Genomic DNA, 17,852 nt, shown 5'->3' on the forward strand with positions numbered 1-17,852 from the left:
TCTTGCAGAATGCTTATTCACCTTCCACGGAACACCAGTGTTCCGCAGAACACAGTTTGGGAAACCCTGTTATAGACTATCAGTATCTCTCTGGCTAAGTAGCCCTGCAAGCCTTAAGAGATTACAAGAAAGTTTAGGAAAGCTTTCTCCTTAATTTTTCATGCTCTTTTTTATTTTATTTATTTAGTAAACATTTATTTTTGTGAAATTTAAAAAAAATTTTTTTTTTGTGATATTTCTTTACTGAAGCAAGCTGAAATTCAATTAGAAACGAGCTATGCATGTTTACACACAAAGAAGCTTGTAGACTTTACTGACTCATGGATGGATAAACAAGAATTTGTAAGGCAGAGAACTGTAATAAGATAATTAACAGCTTCTTTATTTAAAACAGGTTTCATCCTAATTATATAGTATTTCTTCAGGTGTAAGAGTGAAAATGGTAAAAATTAACAAAGATGACAACCACTATGTAGTTATAAAAGAGCCTGATAATTTTAAAAATATTTCTAATTGTGCATTGTTCATTTCATTGTTCAGCATGTTGAATGTGTTTATGCATTCATATACATGTTCCTGGCTAATGATGGCTGGAATGTATTCTGACAAGTTGAAACTTGGGCTTTGGATCTAATGCCATTTCGAAGGATTTCCAAATTCTTTTCATGGTTCAGACATCATATAGCACTTGATATCTCATTGCAGAAACGTTCTGTGGATCAGCTGAAGAGAATACATGTGATGACAAAGCTAAGACCTCAAATCTTTGGTATTCAATATCTCAGATATGTTTTTCATTGTGTTGCTTGATAGAGTTTTCTGTCTATTCATTGTATGATGACCTGCATTTGCATTATAGCCAATAAATACCAGGATATTTTAGTGGTCCATGTAGAGGCTTTACAGATGAGAGAGTAGTGATCTCAGTCTGATAAAGGGAGAGAATTCTGTTTTAATTTTATGCTCTCTCTCTCTCATATACCAAAAAAAAAAAAAATGCTCTCCTTGCATTTTAGTGTCCTTCTGCTGGATTGTAAAACGATCGTTAATTTTAGATTGTGCATGCAGAATGACTTCTTTGGAAAAAACTTTCTCCCAGTCTTTATAAAATTGGTTTTAAATTTATTTCATACAAAATTCATTACTAAAGAGCTTTCATTTCTCTTCCACATTGAAGTGGGAATGCATCATTGTTGTTTTGGAACTTTTTTTTAACTCCACTTGGAAGGTGAAAAAGTTGAAAGTTAATGTTACTTAGTTAAAGTAACTATAAATATAAAACCATGTGATTTCTAGTTATTAGCATTATTTATTTATGCTTATGGCTACATGAAACTGATAAGTGAAAAGTACAATCACAATTTCCAGAAATAAATGATGAAAATCTTAACATATTAAAGTTCATTACATGAAAGGCACAATCTGCTTTAAGTCTTTCCTTTTTTAAAAAAAAATAAAGCAAAAGTAACTTGTCATAATCAAGCCAGGGACAATTATCGTCCTACTGCAACAAGTATGACAAGGCTCTTGCAACACTTTACAACATAAATGTAGCTGTATCTGAGGTTTAAGTAGAGAGCAGTTGTGTCTTGTGTGAGAAAACTTGATCCATTAAGGGAGGCCCATTTCACATTGTATCATCATCTTCTAACATGAGGAGGAGTTCTGCTGATACTATGACGAGGACTATGAGAATGACAACGAGAATAACGTCTTCGTGGTGAGATGGGACCGTGATCTTATGTTTCCTCCATAACCACCGCCACCACCATACCAACTACAGGTCAAGGTCCAGGCTGGAAAGCCAATTCAAGGCCTCATCCGTCACCTTGTGGATGTCCTGTAGGCCACCACCGTGAAATTGGTGCCTTGGGCAGTCGTACACAACATGAGTAATCGTCTGAGCCACGGGAGAACAATCACAATAAGGGTGATCTGACAGCTCCCATTTATGTAGAATGTAGCCACATCTGCCCTGACTAGTTCTGATCCTGTTTATTGATCACCAAATCTTCCTAGGAAGATCAAAACCAGGCTGCAGAGCACAGGGATCTCCTACCAGGAAGCCGTTTGTTGGGAGATTGTTGGACCAGTATTCTCTCCATATGTTAGATATTGATGGCAGCGCAGCTGAAGAGAGTTCGTCCATGGACCAGAGAGGCTTTCTGGATTTGAGGTGAAGACTAGGTGGATTTATGAGAGTTTGATGTAGGGGAAGGAGTGGATTGCTCATTGCTTTATTAAATTCCTTAATCGAGGCTTGTCTTCTCTGTATGTGTGGTGGAGCAATGTTAGATAGAACAGGCAGCCAGGAGAGAGGGGTGCTTCTCACTGTCCCAGTAATTGTGCATATGGTAGAGTTTAGCTGGGTATCTATAATTTTAGTGTGTGTGTGTACTTCTTTCTCCGACGGGCACAATATTCTGCTACAGAGAATGTCAGGGCTAGTGCAGACGACCTTAGGACATCTGCACCACAACCCCAGGTTGTTCCAGCAAGCCTTGAAATAATGTTATTTCTGGTTTTAATTTTATTCGAGAGGTTGATGATGTGCCTTTTATAGGTTAGGCTTCTGTCCAGGCTCACTCCAAGGTATTTTGGGTGAGGCTCATGTTCTACCATTTTTCCACAGATAGAAAGGTTGAGTTGTCGATTCGCCTCTGCATTGTACAGGTGAAATACCGAGGACACTGTTTTCGTTGGATTTGGCTTCAAGTACCACTGCTTGAAGTATTCTTCCAGGTGTTCAGATCTGTATTCAAGGTTGATTCTAGATTGGTAAAGGAGGTGGATTGATGTAAGATCGCTAGGTCATTGGCGTACATATACGCCAATGACCTAGTATGAGGTAGATCATACACGCAGATGTTAAAAAGTATAGGGGATAACACAGAGCCCTCAGGAAGATTGTTGTGCAGGAATCTGGGCCTGCTCTTTTTTCTGCCAATATGGACCTGGATTTTTCTGTTGGAGAGAATAGATTCAAAAACTTGTAAAGTTTTTTACAGTTTATAATATTTCCTAGTTTTAGGAGGAAGCCCCTGATCCAGATAGTGTCATAAGCAGATGTTAGGTCAATGAAAGTGGCTTCAGATTTAAGTTTCTTCTTCAAGCCTGTTTCAATTTCAGTTGTCAGGGCCAGGACCTGGTCACAGCAACTTCTCCCTGGCCTGAAGAAAGCTTGTTCAGTCGGGAGTGCTCTTTTGATGAGTGGTGAAATTCTTTAAAGGAGAATTCTTTCAAAGAGCTTAAAGGTGGTGCAAAGCAAGGAGATAGGTCGTAGGTTTTTCACATCATTTGGATCTTTCCCTGGTTTAGGCACGGCAATTATTTTGGCTTCCCGCCACAGCTTTGGTAATTTACCAGTCATGATGATTTCTGAGAAAAGGGCAGCCAGCCATGTTTGGCCATGTTAACCAAGATGTTTTAGGAACCCAGGAAGTATACCATCCACTCCTGTTGCTTTGCCATTCTTGGTAAGTTTTAAGACTATTTGTACCTCTTTCCGAGATACTGGGTGTATGAGTTCAAGAAGCTCGGGTTCCGTCTTCAGAATTTGGCTGATGGAAGCTTGTATGGCAATTTTCCTGGTAGAGCTGGGATGAATCTTGGAGGTTTTCAATAAATGGTTAGCCATTTGATCAGGAGTTATCTCTGTTGTTTTGTGTGTCGTTGGCTCTGCTCCACCTAATTTTCTCAGAAGTGACCGGCTTCTCCGACCAGATGTGATGAAATTGAGTTCATTGATGGTTGAGATCTATTTTTCCTTTCTGTTTTTATCCAGGATTGATATGAGCTTCTTAGCAATAGTTGGATCTCCAGTTTCCTCATATTTGGCTAGGAGTTTCTCACTTTCTCTACTCCAACAGGGGATATATTGTTTTCTGCAGCCTCTAGGGATAGAGGCTTTTGCTGCAGATTTGAGTAGTTTAACAAATCTAGGATAGCAATTAGGAGTGGGTGGAATTGCTCTAATGGTTTGCTTGATTTGTTTCTGAAATGCAGACCAGTTGAACCTGCGGAGATTCCATCTAACGATTGGTGTTCTGCTGATGACTGGGATTGATGTTCCTATCTCTATTAATGTAGGATGATGTTGACTATTAGGGAATCTGTTAAGGATGGTTCTGGTTGAAGGAAGAGGGTGGTCTTTGGCGTCTTTAGTGACTATGCACTGATCTGGGGTGTAGGTTCTGTTCCATCTGGCTGAGTAAAGAGTGCCATCCTGCTTGGCATCATAATTTAAATACAAGTTATATGTATCCTTCCAGTTAGCTAGATTATTACCATCCCAGTTGTTAGAGGAATAGCCTTACATGGTGTGATGGGAATTGAAGTCACCAACATAGATAACAGGGTGAGGAGGAGGTCGGTCCATCTGATCAGGCCAGGATTGTGTTGGAGGTTTGTAGACATTATAGATGGTGATATTTTGAACTTTAATACCTATGGAGTATTCTGTATCAGGAACACTTTGGGTTATATCCTTGAGGCGAGGCCAGATATAGGTTGCTAGGCCATGCTTGAGGTGGCAGACACAAGAATGAGTCCTGAGATCTTTAGTCTATTGAGTTGCTGTGTCAGGTACATGGGTTTCCTGGAGAGTCAAGATGTCAATTGCTTTATCTTTGGCTATTTTACCAATGATTTCAGCTTTGGATTTAGATATTCCTTCTATGTTTAGGGAACATATCTTGGGGTAGTGTTGATTAGGGGGACTGTAACATATTTTTCGAAGCTTGCCCTCCACTTAAACAAGCAACGCGATCCTTGTTATTCCGGGCGACGATCGAGCCGGCATGGAACTTTTTATGTTTTGTATTCATCATAATTGTAATAATAATTGTAATTTTAATAATTAGCATTATTAAAAGCATGCTATCAAAGTTGTAGCAAAATTGCTAACCTGGTTTTAGGACAACACTGTGACGAATAATAATAGTATGTAAAAAGCAAAATTATTCCTTGTGTAACTACTGTATATACCTCAAACATATAGTAGTTGTGTAACAACAAATTTTCTGTTGGCAACTAGTTCAAAATTGTCTTCATGATTGGCCGGAGAAAAGGATTAGTGCATTATTACATATGAATGCAATGGTGCAAGAACATATATATGGTACTATTATCTGTTCTCATTATGAGAGCTTTCTAAATGTAATCTAATTTCGTTATTTTGAAAGTCAGTAATGGTGTGCTCAGTTGCTGGATTATACTAACATTGTGTTATGTATACAGATATTTCTGTGGATGAATTTATATTAGTTATATTGGTCCTTTTGTTTCTATTTTTTTTTTTTTTTTCTTATAGTGGGGAATCTGAATCAGTAATGATTGACAAACGAGAGAGACTAAAGTAAACAATTCGTAGTCCTATGTATGTGGTGTTACAGCTAGATTGACAATGAAATTTTCATTGAAACATATCGGATAGTGTCTATTGGTTTTATTCCTTAAAAAATTCTGCTTGACTACTTGTAAAAGTACTTTATATTTTTAATATTTGAGAATATGTTTTATGGCCATATAAATAGTAGATATCTGCTTCTTCCATTAAGAAAGTCATTACAATATGCCTTTCCAAAAATGTCACTAAGGAATAATGCAAGTCCTAGTTTCAATGTAAATAGCACTAAATCTAATTAAAATTATCTCCGTGAGTTTTTTTACATTAATTTATTTCATCATACTAAGCAACAGTAAGGGAGAATGCTTTTATTTGTGGTTACATGATGATCAGAATTTATTATAAAAATTATGGAAACAACTACATTGTTAGTTAAACTTTAGTTTAATATAAACCAAAATCTTGATGTTTCGACCTTCACATTAAGGTCATAATCACATTATCTGAATATTGTAAATGTTTTGACCTTCACATTAAGGTCATAATCACATCATCTGAAATATATGCAAATAAATTAAAGATACCAAGAGATTATATTCTTGGTTTAATCCTTTGTCCAAGTGTAAGCAAACACAGTTTGCAATGAAGTAATTTCAGGACTGGGCAACTCATATATAGATGAGTTGCTCAGTCCTGAAATTACTTCAGGTGCAAATTTTGGTGTATATACATATATACAAAGAAAAGCTGCACTACAATCTACATGGTATGCAAAAGTTATATTGATTTGATCGACCGTTAAAACTACTGGCCTCTGACCTCTTGTAAAAAAAAAAAAAAAAAAACCCTACATCAACGATAGTCCTGTTATTATCTATTTGGTTACAAAAAATAAATTAAACTAGAGAGCAACATGTTCACTCATAATTTCTCATATCAGTTACTTGTTTCCATAATTTTTACAATGAAAATGCTTTTAAATGATAACTGACTTAGGTCAGATGAAATTATTTTAATTGTCTATAAACTGATTTTTGAGTGATATTTTGTAAAGCATCTCTTTGGAGATTTATCAAAGTTTTCATCCATATCGATTTATAATACTAATTTTATTGGTGATTTTAACATGTCTGTATATACATACAGACACGTCTGTGTGTGTGTGTGTGTGTATATATATATATATATATATATATATATATTTAAATTACCTAACTATATACATAAATGTGAACTATTTTACTTTACCTTAGTCTCCCTTTGAAGGAGGTGTCTTTAAATTAGAACTCTTTTTGCCAGAAGAATATCCAATGTCTGCTCCAAAAGTTCGTTTCATGACCAAAATATACCATCCTAACATTGATAAATTAGGAAGAATTTGTTTAGATATTTTGAAAGGTAAGATTAAATATATCATATCTTAGTTTTTAAATTCTTTTCATGGTTCTTTGTGCTATGCAAAATAGAAAAATTTTAAAAAAAATTGTAAAAGTTTCTAGATAGTATTTTAAAAATAATACTTTTTCTGTCACTATTTAGTATATAGTTCCTTCTAGAATCTACTGGATCATTCATTTGTGTGAGTTGCAATTCCTGCTTGATCAAAAAATGGCAGACTTCAAACTGGTGTAGGGGTGGGAGAAAAAACTATCAGAGAAACATGCAGAATTTAAAATTTTCTTGATTAAAGAAACAGTGAGGCTGAAACTTTTCGTTGACTTTATATGTTCGTGTGTTACAGCTAAGTGCTGGGTAAAATTCATGATAAAAGTTTAATGGAGTGAGACAGCTAGGAAACAATTAAAAGTAGTGTTTAAAGCTTCCAATATTTCATCTATTACAGAGACATTGTCAGAGAGTACAAAATGAGACTTGTAACACACACAGGCCTCGCAAAACTAAAAACACATAGACAAAGGACTAGTTCTAACTAGGTGGGATGCTACCCTTTATGGACATTGTTCATGTAATTGGGATCTCACAGTACAAGTGTTTCCCATACTTTTGAAGTTTTATGCAACCATATTTATTTAAATTAGGCTGGTTTTTAAGAGCATGAGCAGATTCTAAAAATAGTCTTTCTCTTCTGAATTTACTGTGATGGAGCATGATGGTCTTTTTCCAGTTGATTCTGTGAGCTGTATCCAAAGCATGGTTGGCAAGGCAAGATTTACCATAGTCATGACTGCAAATGTATTTTTTTATGTTCTTCCCATTTGGGTGATTAGCTGATCTTCTTATCTGTCCATAGTAGGCCAACTGGCAGGAACAAGGAACTCTATACACCTGGGACTGAGAGGTGGGGGAGTTTGTCTTTAGTGGAGTGAATAAGGATAGCTAGTTTTAAGTGGGGTTGAAAGTGCCACAAAGATTGTATTTCTTTAAAATTCTGGATATTTTTTCTGATGTACGTAGGGGATGGTGATAGCATTACTGAAATCTTTCTGAAGAGAAGGTCATGGGTTGGGGAGGGGGAATGATTCATTCCTTTTTGATAATGTGGGAACTGTAACCATTAGATAGAAAATTGTGGTGTATGTGACTGAGTTCGTTGTAAGAAAGGTCTCATTGGAACAAAGGTTATAAGTTCTATGGGTTAGTGTTTTTATTACACCATATTGTTGAGAGAGGGGAAGGAGGATGGGAAAGTTAGTGAATGTATCTACTGCTTGAGTGGGTTTCCTATATACTGAAAAGGACAGGTTACCATTAAGTCGGCAGTAGATTATGAAGGTGTCTAGAAAGGCTAGACCATTGATGGCGAACCTATGGCACGCGTGCCAGAGGTGGCACGTCTGAGAATTTTGCTGGCACTTCAATGATTTACATTGATATCCTTTCATACGCTTATAAATTATTCAATTTTTTTTAATTATTACAATACGTACAAGTTAAATTTTGTTTTACACCGGAGAGCAACTATGAAGATGTCTATTACTTATTTTTTCACGGTATTAACAACACCACAAACACTTTTATCCACAAGGATATTTTATTAACGCTAATATTTCGCTGATTTTCAAATCAGCATCATCAGAGCACAACACACATGTAAACGCGACAGTGAGTGAAACAATATAATTGCAGAAAGACAAAAGAGGACTTTAGATCTTTTGTCTTTCTGCAATTATATTGTTTCACTCACTGTCGTGTTTACATGTGTGTTGTGCTCTGATGATGCTGATTTGAAAATCAGCGAAATATTAGCGTTAATAAAACATCCTTGTGGATAAAAGTGTTTGTGGTGTTGTTAATACCGTGAAAAAATAAGTAATGAATAACCAGCAACGCCTAAGCTTATCAGTTAGATTTATGAAGATGTCCATATGATTGGTGCAGTATTAACAAAATGTTGCGTGACCAAAAGACAAAGGCAACCTACAAGAGGAGATGGCCCCAGGCAGAAATTAGAGGATTTATTTCTTATAGCAAGAAATAACCTTTAACAGTCAGGGTATGCACGTGAGTAAATTTAGGAATCGGCCAGAGATATAGAATTTGCTTTCCTTATAGAATGAACATATAAGAAGTGATACAGATATTAGAGCCAACAAAATTTTGTAAGTCTTGTAGTTATTCTAGAGAGGTAAATTCATAAGGGAAGTAAAATATTTAAGGAAGAGCGAATATTTAACAATAAATTATATGGTCTTCTAATGATTCATAAACTAGGTATTTCATTAACACAAGTAGTAGATTGTTTCAGCTGTCCCACATATAAAGTTTCTAAATACCTGTCTATTATTATCTTCATTTACTGGAAAATCTCTTTCTCACATCAATATCTAGATTTTAAAACAAATGTTTGTAATCTACATTTAGAACCTTCAGATATTTTATTTAATCTTGATATGGTATCTCTTTTCACAAACATCCTTTGACAGATACTATTAATTTACTTAAACAATATTTTCCTCATGATATCATCAAATTTTTTGATTTTATAATCCATTCTGGTTATTTCAGTGTACAAAACAAATTATACCAACAGATTGATGGAACAGCCATGGCTATTCCTGTCTCTCCTACCAAGGGTAGGAGAGATAGGAAAAATGGTGTTTTTAGGATACCACCATACTGTTAACCTGGATGGATGGTGGTATGAATGTTTGTGCAAATATCTCTCTGTATTTGTGGGTTTTCTATAAACAGAAAAAGATAGTGCGCCATTAGGAAGCTGTATGATTAGTGTATCCAGGAAGGGCAGACCATCATTACCTTTTGTTCCATTGTAATGTGGATTTTAGGCTGTTGACTGTTTAAATACCCTAAAAATGTATCCAATGTGTCTCGACCATATGGCCAAATAGCAAACACATGATCAGCATAGCGCAACCAAACCACTGGTTTGAGAGTGACTGTATATTTATAACTAGGTTTTCTAAATATTCTTTGTAGAAATTGACTAAAGGGGAAGATATGGGAAGAGCCTATTGCTGTCTCATTTAGTTTATATAACTTCCCTTTCCATGCAAAATAACCTGCATGTATGTAAATTTAAATGAGTACCCTTTCATAGGATCAAATGGAAAAAAAAATGCTGCACAGATGTCATTACAAGTCAGGGAGAGTGCTTTTTGAATCAGAAGCAGCTTTACAACATACTCCAAACCTTCGACAAGTATGGCTGTATCAGTTTACCAAAAATCTGGGAGGCAGTCATTTTAAGATCTAATTAATACTTGTTTTCTCTGTTTATTCAACAATAGATGGTTCCAAATAGGACTTTAGTTCCTTATGTTGACCGTTAAAATTTTTTAAACTAGTCCCACTGTTATACCAAATTATTTTGTGTATGCTGAAAAACTGTTCATGTGCTTTGAAGATGCTGGATATAATCATCATCATCATCAAATTCCTGACATGTATTATCCTCAAGGGGTGTACAGTAGCGCTTCCCAAACTGTTGGCCACGGCCCCCTTGGGTGCCGTAGGTTTTGATGAGGGGGGGCCGTGAAATAATGAAAACAAATTTTAAATGCTTTATGACTAAGTAGATTTTTTTTAATCTTAAAAGAAATGTGTTTAATTTTTATTATTATTTCTTTTTTGTTATTTTTTATATTTTAATGGAAAAAATCACACATTGGTTCACAAATTTTGCTTCCTGCGTATTTCGGTGCTTAATGAATATTAGTAAATATATGCTTATTTATCTACGCTTCATTTCAAAGCCGAAATCTAAGAATTGCAGTTTCAAATATTTCACCTGATATTGGTGTAGCAGTATTGAAACATCCATCACATTAAATTGTTATTAAACTCCTTCTTGTTTTATTACTAAGCATTTTACGTTTCATGTGCTTGTATTGCAAATGTACAATAATAATATTTCTATCTATATAAAAATATGAGATAATGTGACATGTCAAATGTGTATGTAAGATGCCAAAAATGTAATATTTGCATTTGATTTCTGCAATATTCCCTGTGTATGTTTTGTATTGAATATAAATACAATAAATATTATAATAATATGTCTCTATATAACGATTTTTTTTGAGGGGGGTCCGTGAAATATTTTAATTTTTCCAAAGGGGGCCTTGACATCCAGATGTTTGGGAAGCACTGGTGTACAGGATATGATAGTACTACATGAAAAACTTACATCATTACTAACTTCCTATCTACAATTTTCCTCCAAATCAATCTGTTACCTGTCAAGACTCCAACATTATCAGATCTTATATTTCTCTCTTCTAAGGCACTTTTTACTTTATCAATCCACCTATATCTTGGTCTTCCTCTGAGTCTTTTCCCTGCTAACGTGGAAGAGAACACTTGTTTTTGCTAATCTTTCCTTTCCTCACACATTCTTTTTAAATGATCATACCACTTGAGATTACTCTGCTAGCACATTACTGGATGCTAACAATGTCAAGTTCTTTCCTAATATTCTTGTTTTTAATATGATATTGCCAATGCCATCTGTTCACGCCCCTAATCTTTCTGAGGACCCTCATATCTGCAGTCTCTAGTCTTTGATCAAGTGTTTTATTTCTAACCCAGCTCTCAGATCCATAAGTTAAAATTTGTTTGAACATAAGTTTGAACACTGTTTTGTATACATCTAATTTAATGTTTTGACTAATTTCTCTCTTATTCCATATAAATTTATTCAGCTGACTGTAAAAGGAGTTAGAGATGATAAAGGTAACATGAAAATGGGAGAAAAAGATATCCTTGAAGTATGGAGTAATTACTTTGAAAAACTGCTAAATGAAACAAGCAGTGATGATAGCACAGTGGTAAAAAACACTGACCAGGCATGCAGTCAGGAATACATATCCATACTCAAAGTAGAAAAAGCCATCAAAGGCTTGAAATGTGGAAAGGTAGCAGGAGTAGATGATATTCGACCAGAAATGCTGAAATATGGTGGTATAAAAGTCTTACAGTGGCTGCACTGCATAGTTCAGAAAGCCTGGAGAGAGGGACAAATTCCCGATGATTGGAGTGGAGCTCTCATAGTACCCATATATAAAAAGGGAAATAAAACTGAATGTGAGAATTACAGAGGTATTTCCCTACTGAGTGTTCCTGGCAAGATCTATGCAAGTATACTTGAGAAACGGTTGAGAAGAATTGTGGAAGAAAAGCTTGGTGAAGAACAAGCTGGATTCAGACCAAATAGAGGCTCTCAGGATCAGATTTTCACTTTGCGACAAATAGTCGAGAAAGCATGGGAATATAACAAAGATCTGTATTTAAGTTTTGTCAATTTGGAAAAGGCATAATACAAGGTGCCAAGAGAGAAACTATTCAATACGCTACAGTTATATGGTGTCAATGGGGCATTATATCAAGCAATACTTAGTCTTTATTTGAGTTGTAAATCAGTAGTTAGAATTGAAGGAAGTACAGGAAGATGGTTTAATGTTAAATCTGGTGTGAGACAAGGATGTACATTATCCTCTCTGTTATTCATTATCTATATGGATCACATTATGAAGGAAAGTGGTATTGGAGATGTTAATGTCAGCTCTTTGCTTTATGCGGATGATGTTATACTTCTAAATAAATCTGCTACAAGTCTGCAAGATTCTCTGACTAAATGGAATAACTGTTGTAATAGATATGCTATGAAGGTCAGCATTAAAAAGACAAAGACAATGAAAATAGGCAGAATCATTGAAAATGTCAACTGTGTTGTGAATGGAGAACCTGTGCAACCAGTAAAACATTTCAGCTACTTAGGAACGATTTTTAGTGAAGATGGTAAATTAAATATAGAAATAGACAACAGAATCAGCAAAGCTGGTATGGTGGGAAGTCAGTTGAATAAATTCATATGGAATAAGAGAGAAATTAGTCAGAACACTAAATCTTGTATACACCTAAATTAGCTGTATACAAGACAGTGTTCAAACCAGTTTTAACTTATGGATCTGAGAGCTGGGTCAGAAATAAAACACTTGACTAAAGACTAGAGACCATAGATATGAGAGTCCTGAGAAAGATTATATGCGTGAACAGATGGCATCAATGGCAATATCATATTAAAAACGAGGATATTAGGAAAGAACTTGACATTGTCAGCATCCAGGAATACATTAGCAGAGCTAATCTCAGGTGATATGGTCACTTAAACAGAATGAGCGAAGAAAGATTAGCAAAACAAGTGTTCTCTGCCAGGTTGGCAGCAAAACGACCCTGAGGAAGACCAAGATATAGGTGGGCTGATACGGTACAAAGCGCCTTAGACAATAGAAATATAAGATCTGATAATGTTGGAGTCTTGACAAGTAATAGACTGATTTGGAGGAAAATTGTAGATAGGAAGCTAGTAATGATGTAGTGCTATCATATCCTGTACACTTCTTGAAGGTACATGGCAGGAATTTGATGATGATGACGACTTCCTACCACACCAACTTTGTTGATTCTGTTGTCTATTTCCATATTTAATTTTCAGAGATGTATTTTCAGTACCATTAAATAAACTAGCATGTACTGCCAACACATTAGCCTTTTCTACTTGTTTAAGTAATGGAGATTCTTTCACTAAATTTTTCATGAAAGACAAAAACTTTAAAATTGGAAAGAACTTGGAAAACATCAACTGCATTCTAAATGGAGAACCTATAGAATAAGTAAAATATTTAACCAAATAATCCCATTTTTAGGTCTCATATTTATACTAGATAAATTCTTCTTCTTTTGCTCTTTTATAGAAGTTTAAGGAAACAGTCTTGTGAAGTATCTTCACAATCTACTTGTATATAGATTGGCTTTACCTCAGTTGCCTTATTATCCCATAAATTAAATACTTCCTTTTGAACATGTATGTCACAGTGCATTATGGGAAGGGTCGCTACCCAGACTGTTTCAACTTTTTATTGAAGTCTCATCAGTGGGACGCAGACTTTAACATTAATGTTAACTCAATGCAGAAGCCATGTATTTTCCATATGCAAGTAGCAAAATGGCATATCACTCTATTATTAAAATTCTCTTGGTCAGATATAATTATAGAATGTTTTTTGTGTGGTTACTAAATATGTTATTATATTCTCATTTTAATCCTTTACCTGAGCATAAGCAGAGTTTGTGTCTGGAGTATATTCATGTTTCATGAAGTGTATTCATTCACTAAATTAGCTGTATACAAGACAGTATTCAAACCAATTTTAACTTATGGATCTGAGTGAGAAATAAAACACTTGATCAAAAACTAGAGACCCTCAGATATGAATATGAGTGTCCTGAGAAAGATTAGGGACATGAACAGATGGCATCAATAGCAATATATTAAAAACAAGGATATTAGGAAAGAACTTGACATTGTTAGCATCCAGGAATGTGTTAGCAGAGCTAATCTCAGGAGATATGGTCACTTAAACAGAATGGGAGAGGAAAGATTAGCACAACAAGTATTCTCTGTTAGGTTGGCAGGAAAAGACCCAGAGGAAGACCAAGATATAGGTGGATTGATATGGTAAAAAGTGCCTTAGAACATTAACAAATTCGCTGCCATGCTACTTCGGCATAGTCTGTTCCCGTACGGCGAGCAATTTCACTTCTTCAAGGTCAGTACGATAATCTCGTTGCCGGCAGTAAGTGTCATAGGAGTATACTCGTAGCTGGCTTGTGTGGCTGGTTTACCAACTACGATTATACTCGTAGTTGGCAGCGAACGTGTTAAGATCTGATAATGTTGGAGTCTTGACATGTTACAGATTGATTTGGAGGAAAATTGTAGATGAGAAGTTAGTAATGATGTAAATTTTTCATGTAGTACTATCATATCCTCTACACCTCTTGAAGGTGCATGTCAGGAATTTGATGTTTATTCATGTCTAGTCTGCTTAGAGATGGTTGTCCTACTATTCCATAGTAATGTGGCATATGAACAATCCAGGCATATGATGTAGCAGCAACTGAGAAAAATAGTCAAAGAACATATTGGTTATGGTTTTAGAATCAATATAAAAACTTATTCTATGAAAGAAAGTAAAAAGAATTTGTAACACTTCGTCTCCATTCTTTGTCAGCAAGTTTTAATCACAGATAATTCTATTAATTTCCCCAACTAACTTTTGATACCCAGAATGACTGCAATTTAAGTGTAGAACTTGACCTTGAAGTTCTTTTATACAGATTGAACCTTAAATTTAAATATTTGCAATGTTTAAAACAACTGAAATTATATTTCATAGTTCCTCCTCCTCCACAGATAAATGGAGTCCTGCCTTACAAATCAGAACAGTATTACTATCTATCCAAGCTCTTCTCAGTGCTCCTAATCCTGATGATCCTTTAGCTAATGATGTAGCTGAACAGTGGAAAGTAAATGAAGCAGAAGCTATCAAAACAGGTTAGTAAAATTGCGAGTAATGAATTTTGTTAATTGCCTTTAGGGTGGTCTTTCTTTCTCCAACCACCTTTAATTCCTGAATTGGCAACCTATTCAAAATTTTGTTTGAGAGATTAGATGTAACACTTGTTGGTCATTCCCACACTCACTTATGGGTGCTTTCACACAATCATGTACATTCATTCTAATTACTTAAATTTTCCTGAATTTGTGCTTCAGCATGCTTGGTGAAGAAAGCTCTCTCTACACATCTAACCCTAAAACCATTTAATTGCAGTCTGCCAACATTATAGTAATCCTTCTTGTAAACTCAGACCATAGGTCCACAGATCATACATCATTCTTTCTGCATAACTGCATAATGATGATTTGCTATCAATGCTCTTCTCAATTTGCCTCTATTATAGCATGGTAAGAGCACCTTCTCGCTCTTCATTTTTGTTTCATCCAACAACTTCTTCACATCCTTCCTCATTTAATACTTCTCAGATCATTAGTGCCAACCAAGACAATTAATTCTTCCACCTTTTTTTTTTTTTTTTTTTGCATCCTGATAGCATGACTTACATCATTAATTTTTTGTGTCAGAGAAACATAATTTTGTTATACTTTCATTAAATACTCTTCTGATCATAGTGTCTGTATATAATTTTCTCCTTACCTTGTTTTTCTCATTTGTTCACATGATCTCAATTTTTACCTTGGACCACTTGCTTCTTTCTCATCTCAGCCCTACCAATCTCCTGTTGCTTCTGCAACTTTTCAATTTCATGCTTTGTCCTGTGAAGGATAACATGCAATCTTGCTATTTCCTTATTTAGGTCTATTTCATTCCTGCGTATTTCGACCACCACTACACATTCAATAATTCCAACATTAACATTTTGCATTCTACCACTGCTTTTGATTTTTACCTTGGACCACCTGCTTCTTTCTTATCTCAACTCTACTAATCTCTTGCTGTTTCTGTAGCTTTTCGATTTTGTTCTTTAATCTGAGAAGGATAACATGCAGTCATGCTATTTCCTTATTTAGATCTATTTCATTCTCCTGTATTTCAACCAACCACATGTTCAATATTAATTCTGACACTAACATTTTCCGTGGAAACGTTTTGGTATTGAGACCATGTTATGATGTAAATAAAGAATTTAATAAAAATAAGCAATTAAAACCCAACAAGTTTCGTAAGTCATAAGACTTACATCAGGGGTACTGGTACAGAAAAGTTACACAACAGTTAATTTAGATGTTTTGATAACTTCACAACTGTTGCATATAATTGATAAACCAGAATACAAACAGTAAATTTTACTGTATGCATATTGGAACATTGCTAGTTGTTGCCATCAAGTTCTGTGGTATCATGCATATTATATCCTAGGTCTGTGGCAGTTAAATTTTTAATGAAAACAGACCATACTTGATGTAAAATTTATTGCATTATTTAGGGATCCTAGGCATTTGCCTTGCAAATGCCTAGGATCAATTTTTTATAATTTTCTTGTAAAACAGTTATGATCAATATATGACATTTTTTGTTTGTTTTGATTGTTTTGTCTACTAGTTTGTATGTTTACACTGGAAGAAGTCCTGAGCAATTAGGATGAAATGTTGTGTTGGTAATTAAATACAAATAATTAAATGTACGAGAAACCTGTTACATTGGAATAAAATGTTATCTTATCCCAATGTTCTGTTTTATAAACTCTTAGTTACATACTCACTCATGAATTGGAAAAGTTTAAATGCTTATATATACTGTATATATATATATTATAGATATATAAAAACCATTACATAGATGTTACATCACTGAGTAATTTAAGTAATACAGCATTTATATAAAACTTTCATTTTATATGAATGCTAACCATTTATAATATTAGCACTAATAAAATGAGACATGTTTGCATGTTCACACAAATATGATCTAAAAATGCAGCAAGACTGCATTTGTAAACATGCTTCATGTTAAGGAAGGAAGGAACAAGATTTATTTAATACAATGCAATACAATATTATTCTTAGTGTTTCAAATGGTTCAGCATTTATCCAAAATGAAAATTTCAACCCTGTGTTACTTAATTACTCATTACCTGTATTACTTAAATTACTAATTTTTTTTCCTCTTCTGAAATGTGGCAAGATTTTCACTTAGTATCTTTCATCTGATGGTAAAAAAACTGGCCTATATATAAAAAAGTAAACCAATCTAGATTTTTTGTTGATAGAAAATCGAGTATTGAAAGTATATATATATATTTATTTATTTATTTATCCTACATATGAGAGGTATAAGGACCTATAGCATCAGTGCTGTGTGTGAGGTGCAGATAAAGGTTGAGAAAAGAGAAACCTGTTACATTCTCCTTGGAGTGCTGTAAGTTAAAATTATTGAGAAAACACATCATGGAGAAGACTATTCCAGAAGATAAAGGTAGAGGGAATAAATGAGAAAGAGAAGTAGGTATGATGATTCATTAGTCATATTGCAAAGGGACATTGGATAGCTGTTGCTCATTTTAATGGGCCTAACATCAAGTAGAGGAATGATGTTGGGTGCCAGAGAGCACCCAACCGAGAATCGCCCAACTTTGACCTTCTTTGGAAATTTCCTTTTCCCACTCAGTCAAATTCATTTGTTGTCTGTATTGTCTCCCCCTAATGCCGCCAACCACTCTGAGC

At 34.8% G+C, this 17,852-nt stretch overlaps 1 protein-coding gene across 1 annotated transcript in view; it reads left to right on the forward strand.

Annotated features, from left to right (window-relative positions):
- Positions 1–17,852, forward strand: part of LOC150109854 (ubiquitin-conjugating enzyme E2 N) — a 62,687-nt gene that overhangs the window by 25,061 nt on the left and 19,774 nt on the right. The window contains exons 3-4 of the mRNA XM_090415378.1: positions 6,601–6,745; positions 15,024–15,164. Coding sequence (XP_090271504.1) covers positions 6,601–6,745; positions 15,024–15,164 — 286 coding nt within the window. The remainder of the gene's footprint in view (positions 1–6,600; positions 6,746–15,023; positions 15,165–17,852) is intronic.

The sequence above is a fragment of the Typopeltis vanoorti genome, chromosome 1 (genome assembly GCF_054136105.1).
Source record: "Typopeltis vanoorti isolate ZY-2024b chromosome 1, IOZ_Tvanoo_1.0, whole genome shotgun sequence".
NCBI lineage: Eukaryota > Metazoa > Arthropoda > Arachnida > Uropygi > Thelyphonidae > Typopeltis > Typopeltis vanoorti.